At 42.9% G+C, this 12,566-nt stretch overlaps 1 protein-coding gene across 2 annotated transcripts in view; it reads right to left on the bottom strand.

Moving 5' to 3' along the window:
* LOC106586809 (rho GTPase-activating protein 6) overlaps positions 1-12,566 on the bottom strand; it is a 76,385-nt gene that overhangs the window by 19,070 nt on the left and 44,749 nt on the right. For both annotated transcript variants that reach the window (XM_014174484.2, XM_014174485.2), the window contains exons 2-3: positions 3,510-3,669; positions 1,517-1,588 (exon numbers count right to left, since the gene is read on the bottom strand). In XM_014174484.2, coding sequence (XP_014029959.2) covers positions 1,517-1,588; positions 3,510-3,669 — 232 coding nt within the window. The remainder of the gene's footprint in view (positions 1-1,516; positions 1,589-3,509; positions 3,670-12,566) is intronic.

Below are 12,566 nucleotides of genomic sequence, written 5' to 3'. Positions count from 1 at the left end.
AGGTTAGGCTGGGATAACTGAGGTTAGGCTGGGATGACTGAGGTTAGGCTGAGATGACTGAGGTTAGGCTGGGATGACTGAGGTTAGGCTGGGATGACTGAGGTTAGGCTGGGATGACTGAGGTTAGGCTGGGATGACTGAGGTTAGGCTGGGATGACTGAGGTTAGGCTGGGATGACCGAGCCACCTCTCAAGATTGTTTTTGTTCTTTCCTTGACCGCCCAGGCGACAGAGTGAACTCACATTCCTGTGAACATTGTTGCAGGAGGCTGGGCAGCAGTTGGCAGTGCTGTTCAGTGGAGGCTGCTGATGGGAGGACGACTCATAATAATGGCCGGAACAGAGCCAATGGAATGACATCAAACACCTGGAAACCTTGTGTTTGATGTATTTGATACCATTCCACTGATTGAGCCCATCCTCCCCAATTAAGGTGCCACCAACCTCCTGTGGTGCAATTGTTGAAGCAGCCCTGGCTCTTTCAGGAGGCTCCTACTGTATATTTTCCCCTCAGAGCTCGGCGGGTTGAAACAGCTGAGAATGCTTGCTCTAGTGAGCTCCACATAGCTCCAGTGAAACGGATCAAAGAGTCAACGGATGGCCCGGCCAGTGTGTGAGACTACGGAACCCAGCTGGACATGAACAAAGGTCTAGAGGACTCAGTGTCTATCCCACAGCCTCCAACTAAATAGAGCCATGTTTATCTTCCACTGAAAGATCAACATCAATATTATCACTGACTGTATGTAAGACACTTTTCTCAAATATGCTGTAGTGATGGAGAGAATTTGAGAATCCCTCAATATTGTCATTGTATGGTATGGCAAAGTGAAATGTCTCACCTTTTATACATACTTTCCGAGGCAGTGGATGCTGCTGAGAGGAGAACGGCTCATAATAATGGCTGGAACGGAGCAAATGGAATGGCATCAAACACATGCAAACCCGTTCCCACCATTACCATGAGCCCGTCCTCCCCAATTAAGGTGCCACCAACCTCCTGTGTTCTGCGGGTATTTTGAGACTAGGGCTGCACTATTGACATGTGTAATATCCATATTACAAGATATCCATATCACATGCAATATTTTCAAACGCCACTCAGCAGTGTGTAATGTCCGTTTTTATAGTTTACTCGTTTGTTGTCTCTCTCCTCTAGCGGCTGCTTCCCACACGCACCAAGCCCTGCCCCCTGTCACTCAAGCAGTACACTTCCTCTGCTGTTAGATCCAATATACATGCTGTTCTGTTAGGTCAAATGCAGTCAACACATTGTTCCAAACAAGAACGATGGTGCTCTCCATTTTGCTCCTTAATATAAATCATTGTATTTCTATGATTCCAACAGTTCACCAAAGTGTTTTGATCTATATCGCAAGTCAAATTGCAAAAGCAGTATTTGGTTAACAAAAACAAATCACTATGAAATGTTCTTCCCATTTTGTGCAGCCCTACTTGAGACATATTACTACATAAAATAAACATAGCAAATTCATGTGACTAATTAATGTAACTACCTTTGTCTTTACTCATCTCTTTGGCCAGTGAATCCAACTTCCTCCTGAGGGACTTCTTACGCTTTTGACCATCTAAGAAGAAAAAAAAAAGAAAAGACTTCATAACATTCTACCACATCTACTGCATTCTACCATACTTGTAACACCACCACACCACCATCTACTGCATTCTACCATACTTGTAACACCACCACACCACCATCTACTGCATTCTACCATACTTGTAACACCACCACACCACCATCTACTGCATTCTACCATACTTGTAACACCACCACACCACCATCTACTGCATTCTACCATACTTGTAACACCACCACACCACCATCTACTGCATTCTATCATACTTGTAACACCACCACACCACCATCTACTGCATTCTACCATACTTGTAACACCACCACACCACCATCTACTGCATTCTATCATACTTGTAACACCACCACACCACCATCTACTGCATTCTACCATACTTGTAACACCACCACACCACCATCTACTGCATTCTACCATACTTGTAACACCACCACACCACCATCTACTGCATTCTATCATACTTGTAACACCACCACACCACCATCTACTGCATTCTATTATACTTGTAACACCACCACACCACCATCTACTGCATTCTACCATACTTGGAACACCACCACACCACATCTACTGCATTCTACCATACTTGTAACACCACCACACCACCATCTACTGCATTCTACCATACTTGTAACACCACCACACCATAATCTACTGCATTCTACCATACTTGTAACACCACCACACCACCATCTACTGCATTCTACCATACTTGTAACACCACCACACCACCATCTACTGCATTCTACCATACTTGTAACACCACCACACCACCATCTACTGCATTCTACCATACTTGTAACACCACCACACCACCATCTACTGCATTTTACCATACTTGTAACACCACCACACCACCATCTACTGCATTCTACCATACTTGTAACACCACCACACCACCATCTACTGCATTCTACCATACTTGTAACACCACCACACCACCATCTACTGCATTCTACCATACTTGTAACACCACCACACCACCATCTACTGCATTCTACCATACTTGTAACACCACCACACCACCATCTACTGCATTCTACCATACTTGTAACACGCAACTTCATGACTCAATATTGCATTACCATACACAAATGTTCTCATCACTCATCACAATCTGAAAGAAAGGCCTCGAAATATCCTTAAACAGACAACCCAAGCATAAATCATGTAATATTTAAAATGTGGAATATGAATCTTAATCCTAGTTTTCAATAGCACTGTTAAAGTCATAGGAGACATTCCACACAAAAACATGGCTGGATATACTGTGTCCTGTCTTTCCTAACTCAATCCATATGTAGAAAGGGTGGTTCTAATGTCTGCTACTATTTCAGATTACATTTCATGTGTTTTTCCTACAGTTGACTGTTTACTTTTCATGCTAGTATTTTCTAAAGTTTTAATGCTATAGTTACTGCGAGTGACTGTTGATGGCAGTGCATGTCTATAGGGTGCCTGTACCATGTTAGCCTAAAATAGTTAAGGCAGGAGCACATGAGGGAATGTAATCCAAGACAGAGCCTGGCTGACCAGAAACAGACCATGAGGTGAAGATAGACAACCTCACACCACGACAAGACAGTTGAAATAAATAACTCCTACAGCTACATACCTTTAAGTTACTATCTTCTATACAAACAGTCATTAAATACACAGTTAAAACAGGGTTTTACAAATTGCTATCCATGCAAACGCTAAATACACAGGACATCCTATGTAAATACACAGAATAAACTAGAAATTATATATTACATTCAGTTTTGGTGTCAGTATCTGTTGTGTAACATTCAGACTTGTTGTGACAAGAATGTTTTCCAAGTAGCTTTGCTCACTGAATGGAGAGATCAGGAGATAGTGGATGTTAGATGGCCTCCAAGCCTGAATAGTAGAGTACCTTTGGGGATGGAGATCTGGCAGCCCAGGTTGTCGTCCTGGAGCAGCCTGCTGAAGGCCACTTCCTGCAGGCGGACTCTCTCCAGCTCTGAGAGGCTCTGGAGAGGCACAGGCTTCAGACGAACGCTCCGCCCTGACATGCTGTTCCACGTGAAGGCACCCTGTGGTGAGGAGACAGGACACACACACGTCAGAGAGGAAACAAGGGACACACACGCATACACACATCAGAGACATCTATCAGTACTGTTACTGTGGAGGTACCTGACTGGTCATGCATTTGTAAAGCAACAGATATTTCTGCCTGACCTGACAGTTGAGAAACTGGAGCACATTTATCATTTGACAATTCCCATGATTACTAAAGATGAGATCCTCCAGAGAGTCAAGAAGCCAGTTGGTTTTAGCCTTATATGTGTTCAGATCTAGTTCGGTTTCTATTGTACAACAAATTATTTACGGAACATACAAATTCTTCTTTCTTTCAACTCTGTAAGTAAGTATGAACCAGAGTTCATGTGAATAATCTCCCTGACAACAGATCTCCCTGACGACGGATCTCCCTGACGACGGATCTCCCTGACGACGGATCTCCCTGACGACAGATGGTTATTTTGCCCACTAAGGGAAGAGAATGTAAAAACTGGGTCATGCCAACCACTCTAAAAGGAAACAGACTCATGTACTTTCCGCAAACTGAACAAACCTTTACAAGCGAGACACGAGCAAAACTAGAATTTAAAACACTATCTCCCGACCTCCTAAATGAGAAGCTTGTAGGTAGCAACATAGGCCTAAGAGTATAAAGAGCCTGTTCTGTTAAGTAAAACCCATTTACTCAGCCATTACCAAATATGTCTCTCTCCCGTCATCTCCCTTGGTCTAAAATGAGGTCACAGTCCATGGTTTCAAAAGGCCATCAATAAAAACCTAGTTGTTGTAATTTCCTCTCTGACTGGAGAACTTGGTGAATAACACAGCTGGATGGGCTGAAACTCCCACTGTGAGAGAGCTTGCCAAAGCACCATCCATGCTTAGGAATGTCAGACATTGAGCCCTGTGTTTCAAGCCTCATTACAGCCTCTCCCAGCTCTGGTTGGAGTGGTAAGTGCTGCTGACATACTGTAGGCCAACTCTCTCTGTCTAATGTTGAGATGGTGTTAAGTGTAAATTCATTATCGTCTGACAGTATCCAAGAACTATGACATGGAGAGAGTTCAATACTCATCCAGTCACCACCATGCGTGGAGAACATTCTATACAATACAACTTGACTAACATTTCAGGCTTGAGGAAACACACTGACTTACTTTTATAATGTAAATCCAAGACTAACAAAATAACAGTTAATGATCTATGATGAAAAGGACTCTGCTGAGTTAGTTAATAGGATGAACCCCTGTTGTGATCTACCAGACTAGGAAACCAGGAGTCCTCACTCGCAGCTGACAACCCTGACCTCGGAGCATCTCTCTAATAAATCCAGCCAGCAGATTAGACTTCCTTTGATCTTATATGAGCCATGCTCTGAATCGGCTTACGGCTCATTATCAGGCTTTGCCTACACTACTGTACAGTAGCTTACTCTCTCCTGTTGGGTGAGAAATGTCTTTACTTCACAAAGTCTAACTACTTAACTGAGTTAATATCACACACCTGATACTGAACCATGGACATACATGTACATCTAACAGCTTTGCTCAGGCATGCTCCACCTCTATGGCATTGGCTAACACCTCAACTGCAATCAGAGGTTCTGGGGATGGAGAGTAGAAATATAACAGCATAGAATAGAATAACTTGTTTTTTTTCTGTTGAGGAAACCAACAAACATAGACACTAGGCGTACTTGGGAGATCTAACGGAGATATAAGGGAGATCCAACGGAGATCTAAGGGAGATCTAACAGAGATCTAAGGGAGATCTAAGGGAGATCTAACAGAGATCTAAGGGAGATCTAAGGGAGATCTAAGAGAGATCTAACAGAGATCTAAGGGAGGTCTAACAGAGATCTAAGGGAGATCTAACGGAGATCATAAGGGAGATCTAACAGGCATCTAGCGGAGCTCTAAGGGAGATTTAAGGGAGGTCTAAGGGAGATCTAACAGAGATCTAACGGAGATCTAAGGGAGATCTATCCATTCTACAGTATCAAGCATGTTTCACAGCCTTGACGGCCTCCTGACATTACAGTGTTTACCTCAGCTCATTGTGAGGGTTCCTCCCCTTGTAGGGTGTTGAATCATTGAGTCATTTTCCCCAGTCCTACCCTCCATCGGCTACACAAGTGACTGATACTGTGTAGTACTTCCTTCCCTAATCAACAAACAAAAGATTTTCTCTGTTGCGATTCTCTCCATGTTCTGTCCACTGGAGCCAAGATCTCTGCTGTAGCCAGAGAATGTGTTTAATCTCCCTTCTCTGCGTGCCAACCCATAAAGGCCAAACACACACACACACACACACACACACACACACACACACACACACACGTTTGGTGTTAATTATCCACAGCTGGGAGGCATCAACACCCAGTAATACATCACAGCACGTTTACACAATGTGGGATTGAACACAGAGTAAATGGGATGATAAGTCTGCCCAAACAATCCGGTTCATCAACATTACATTTTATCGTGTGGATACATGTGATATATTGTGAAGATTGTTGTCGGTTTTGCTGATATGAGAAAGTGGTCGAGAGGAAGGAAAATAATATACATTCTATTCCTTCTTCTATTATTTTTACAAATCAAACTCAGAGGTAAAGCTCAAAGTTAATAAAGGTACTGCCTCATACTGCTTATCGGTCCCTACTAGTTAATTGGCTTCCGAGTGGCACAGCGGGTTAGGGGAGGGTTTGGTAGGCCGTCATTGTATAATAAGAATTTGTTCTTAACAGACTTGCCTGATAAAATAATAATAAATAATAAATAATGGCTTGAGCAGGTGTCAGTCCGGGGTTGGGATACCGTCAGAAAGTCAAATAAAGCTGTCCATAAAACCCTTTCCAAGATTTAATATGTCTGGTAGGTAACTTAGCAACCACATAATGGTTTACTTTCCCCCTTGCAGTTTTACATATATTTACATAACAGGCTGTAGCATCTGTCCACACAATTACAGGGTATTTGTTTACAACCCACTCTGATTAAGATGAAAAGATAAGTGGGTTATGTACTGTATACATGGCAAGCAGTGGAGGCTGCTGAGGGGAGAATGGCTCATAATAATGTCTGGAACGGAGTAAATAGAATGGCATCAAAAACATGGTGTATTTGAAACCATTCCACTGATTCCACACCAGGCAATACCACGAGCCCGTCCTCCCCAATTAAGGTGCAAGTTACAAACTGAGAACCCATCAAACTGAAAACCCATCAAACTAAGAATCCATCAAACTGAGGGAACATCAAACTGAAAACCCATCAAACTGAGAACCCATCAAACTAAGAATCCATCAAACTGAGGGAACATCAAACTGAAAACCCATCAAACTGAGAATCCATCAAACTGAGAGAACATCAAACTGAGAACCCATCAAACTAAGAATCCATCAAACTGAGGGAACATCAAACTGAAAACCCATCAAACTGAGAATCCATCAAACTGAGGGAACATCAAACTGAAAACCCATCAAACTGAAAACCCATCGAACTGATAACCAATCAAACTGAGAACCCATCAAACTGAGAACCCATCAAACTGAGAACCCATCAAACTGAGAACCCATCAAACTGAAAACCCATCAAACTGAGGGAACATCAAACTGAGAACCCATCAAACTGAGAATCCATCAAACTGAGAACCCATCAAACTGAGGGAACATCAAACTGAGGGAACATCAAACTGAGGGAACATCAAACTGAGGGAACCTCAAACTGAGAACCCATCAAACTGAGAACCCATCAAACTGAGAATCCATCAAACTGAGAACCCATCGAACTGAAAACCCATCAAACTGAGAAACCATCAAACTGAAAACCCATCAAACTGAAAACCCATCAAACTGAGGGAACATCAAACTGAGGGAACATCAAACTGAGGGAACATCAAACTGAGGGAACATCAAACTGAGGGAACCTCAAACTGAGAACCCATCAAACTGAGAACCCATCAAACTGAGAACCCATCGAACTGAAAACCCATCGAACTGAAAACCCATCAAACTGAGAAACCATCAAACTGAGAATCCATCAAACTGAGGGAACATCAAACTGAGAACCCATCAAACTGAGAATCCAACCTCAAACAGAAACCATTCCACTGATTCCACACCAGGCAATACCACGAGCCCGTCCTCCCCAATTAAGGTGCAAGTTACAAACTGAGAACCCATCAAACTGAAAACCCATCAAACTAAGAATCCATCAAACTGAGGGAACATCAAACTGAAAACCCATCAAACTGAGAACCCATCAAACTAAGAATCCATCAAACTGTGGGAACATCAAACTGAGAACCCATCAAACTAAGAATCCATCAAACTGAGGGAACATCAAACTGAAAACCCATCAAACTGAGAATCCATCAAACTGAGGGAACATCAAACTGAGAATCCATCAAACTGAGGGAACATCAAACTGAGAACCCATCAAACTGAGAATCCAACCTCAAACAGAAACCATTCCACTGATTCCACACCAGGCAATACCACGAGCCCGTCCTCCCCAATTAAGGTGCAAGTTACAAACTGAGAACCCATCAAACTGAAAACCCATCAAACTAAGAATCCATCAAACTGAGGGAACATCAAACTGAAAACCCATCAAACTGAGAACCCATCAAACTAAGAATCCATCAAACTGTGGGAACATCAAACTGAGAACCCATCAAACTAAGAATCCATCAAACTGAGGGAACATCAAACTGAAAACCCATCAAACTGAGAATCCATCAAACTGAGGGAACATCAAACTGAAAACCCATCAAACTGAAAACCCATCGAACTGATAACCAATCAAACTGAGAACCCATCAAACTGAGAACCCATCAAACTGAGAACCCATCAAACTGAAAACCCATCAAACTGAGGGAACATCAAACTGAGAACCCATCAAACTGAGAATCCATCAAACTGAAAACCCATCAAACTGAGAACCCATCAAACTGAGAGAACATCAAACTGAAAACCCATCAAACTGAAAACCCATCAAACTGAGGGAACATCAAACTGAGGGAACATCAAACTGAGAACCCATCAAACTGAGAACCCATCAAACTGAGAATCCATCAAACTGAGAACCCATCAAACTGAGGGAACATCAAACTGAGGGAACATCAAACTGAGGGAACATCAAACTGAGGGAACCCATCAAACTGAGAACCCATCAAACTGAGAACCCATCAAACTGAGAATCCATCAAACTGAGAACCCATCGAACTGAAAACCCATCAAACTGAGAAACCATCAAACTGAGAATCCATCAAACTGAGAATCCATCAAACTGAGAACCCATCAAACTGAAAACCCATCAAACTGAGAACCCATCAAACTGAGGGAACATAAAACTGAGGTAACATCAAACTGAGGGAACATCAAACTAAGGGAACCTCAAACTGAGAACCCATCAAACTGAGAACCCATCAAACTGAGGGAATATCTAGATGTGTGTGCGTTATAAAAGACTCATTTGTATATTACACCATATCCTATTCATATCAGCTTTAACGACAGCTGTCATCTGCTCAATCTGTTCAGATGTTCCTATCAGATCTCACTACATCAGACGAGACTGTGGGAGGAGTTGTAGGATGACAGGCACATTGTAATGGCTGGAATGGAATTAATGGAACGGTATCAAACACATGGAAACCACGTGTTTGACTCTGTTCCATTTATTCCATTCCAGCCATTACAATGAGCCCTTCCTCCTATAGCTCCTCCCACCAGACTCCTCTGCAGTACATGCCATGGTTCACCGTCCTACTCAGATACAGTCCATAAGGGCATGGTCCCATCGTCCTACTCAGATACGGTCTAGAAGAGCATGGTCCCATCGTCCTACTCAGATACAGTCTAGAAGAGCATGGTACCACCGTCCTACTCTGACACAGTCTAGAAGGGCATGGTCCCACCGTCCTACTCAGACACAGTCCATAAGGGCATGGTCCCACCATCCTACGTCCTACTCAGATACAGTCTAGAAGGGCATGGTACCACCTACTCAGACACAGTCTAGAAGGGCATGGTACCACCGTCCTACTCAGACACAGTCCAGAAGGGCATGGTACCACCGTCCTACTCAGACACAGTCTAGAAGGGCATGGTACCACCGTCCTACTCAGATACAGTCTAGAAGGGCATGGTACCACCGTCCTACTCAGACACAGTCTAGAAGGGCATGGTCCCACCGTCCTACTCAGACACAGTCCAGAAGGGCATGGTACCACCGTCCTACTCAGAAACAGTACAGAAGAGCATGGTCCCACCGTCCTACTCAGACATAGTCCAGAAAGGCATGGTCCCACTGTCCTACTCAGATACAGTCTAGAAGGGCATGGTACCACTGTCCTACTCAGATACAGTCTAGAAGGGCATGGTACCACCGTCCTACTCAGACACAGTCCAGAAGGGCATGGTACCACCGTCCTACTCAGATACAGTCTAGAAGGGCATGGTACCACCGTCCTACTCAGACACAGTCTAGAAGGGCATGGTAACACCGTCCTACTCAGACACAGTCCAGAAGGGCATGGTACCACCGTCCTACTAAAACACAGTCCAGAAGTGCGTGGTACCACCGTCCTACTCAGACACAGTCCAGAAGGGCATGGTACCACTGTCCTACTCAGGCACAGTCCAGAAGGGCATGGTACCACCGTCCTACTCAGAAACAGTCTAGAAGGGCATGGTCCAATTGTCCTACACAGACACAGTCTAGAAGGGCATGGTACCACCGTCCTACTCAGATACAGTCTAGAAGGGCATGGTACCACCGTCCTACTCAGACACAGTCTAGAAGGGCATGGTACCACCGTCCTACTCAGAAACAGTCTAGAAGGGCATGGTCCAATTGTCCTACTCAGATACAGTCTAGAAGGGCATGGTACCACCGTCCTACTCAGATACAGTCTAGAAGGGCATGGTACCACCGTCCTACTCAGACACAGTCCAGAAGGGCATGGTACCACCGTCCTACTCAGATTCAGTCTAGAAGGGCATGGTACCATCGTCCTACTCAGATACAGTCCAGAAGGGCATGGTTCCACCGTCCTACTCAGACACAGTCCAGAAGGGCATGGTACCACCGTCCTACTCAGATGCAGTCTAGAAGGGCATGGTACCACCGTCCTACTCAGATACAGTCTAGAAGGGCATGGTACCACCGTCCTTCTCAGATACAGTCTAGAAGGGCATGGTACCACCGTCCTACTCAGATACAGTCTAGAAGGGCATGGTACCACCGTCCTACTCAGATACAGTCTAGAAGGGCATGGTCCCACCGTCCTACTCAGATACAGTCTAGAAGGGCATGGTCCTCACATTGACAACTACAGACATGTGGACTGGACTCTCACATTACCCCACCACCCATAAAGCATGTCTCGTTTAAATGTTTGGGGTGACAGCAATCTTGGATAAGGTTGCAAAGGGAGGGTATACTTACTGGAAACGTTCTAAATTTACCAGGGTCACTAGATGTCTTGTGATAGATTACATAAAATCCTTGAAAGATACCAACATTTGTTTAGTTTACTGTTAAACTTAGAAAGTTTCCAGTAATATCCCCTCCCTTTACAAGGTGTCTCTAATTATCTCTGGCCCTCTGTTGGGCCTTATCACATTTAAGATATATGAAATAATTAAATAAGATGACAAAGCTGTAAAACATTCTCCTAAATATAAATATCAACTAAGTGAATAACATTGATGTTTAATATGAGAGTTTCAGCATTAAATATCCTATATATATATGTATATTTTTTTTACAATGTCAATACGATGGCTGTCAATGTCTTGACGTCAAACTGGAGGCAGTTATGAAAAAAGTAAATAGTTGGACAAGTTGCAGAGGTAATTGAAAATAATGGCATTGTTGATTAGATGCTTTTTCCATTAATTAGGCTATTTTCTCTTGAACCATATGGTCTATCTACTAGAACCTAATGGACAATATGGACACATTTATAAACAACGAATACTATACCGTATATGAATATTAAAAAAAAAAACGTTATTCAAGCATAAATAACCAAAGTTATGACAGCTTGCCATAGAATTTTTGTTAATTAACAAAATTACTGAAGATTCCGGTAACTTTGGTAAATTAGCTGTAGCTTAGCAACCCTAGTCTTGGTAATGAAATGTTTACTATGACCATGTGTGTGTGTGTCAACAACAAACACCAACAACACCAGCATGCAGTGGCTGAGATAGGAGAGCAAGCAGAGAGATGATGATCAGTATAAAATCACTAAGCACATGAGAGAATTTCACTTGAGTGGTCAACTCTAATGTCTAATACAATGTATCTTTAGGTTATGATTGTATGCGTGAGTAGGATGGTACCTAATCGTATCACAGTGGGTATAAAAGAGCATTCTATGAAATGTATCAGTCACTTTTCTCTGAACAGCTTGAAAGACATCAAGTCAACATGTCACTCTGACTGTGCATTCTTTCACACTAAAAGGAGCGACCTGGTTTTGAAAAGATTGAATGTGTCATTAAAGGGGAATGTTGTTAGTCATACTAACACTGAGTTCAATCTCATCTTAAACATGATATGTGAAAACATTATGCAACTCAGTGGTGTTTTCTGTCCAATTACAGTTGAGAGGAGCTCACTAAACCCACCCCAGAGGATGAAAGAACATTACCAAAGGTGACATACAGTACTGTACAGTATAAAACCATATGGTATGCAACACATAGCCATAAACCGCCACGTGTGTGAGTAGGGATGCTTATTCCTGTTACTAACAGTTCTGATAGTTAATAACATAAAAGAGAATGGATTTCCATTCAGTTCCATGAAATAGTACTTAAATTCATCATATACTGTAATACTGTAGCATGCTATATGAAAGAGTTGCCACAATGTGCATGTCCTTC

Source organism: Salmo salar, chromosome ssa25, assembly GCF_905237065.1.
Source record: "Salmo salar chromosome ssa25, Ssal_v3.1, whole genome shotgun sequence".
NCBI classification, from domain to species: Eukaryota; Metazoa; Chordata; class Actinopteri; order Salmoniformes; family Salmonidae; genus Salmo; species Salmo salar.
Note: the sequence above shows the minus strand (reverse complement) of the source record. Positions and strands in the feature narration are given on the sequence as shown.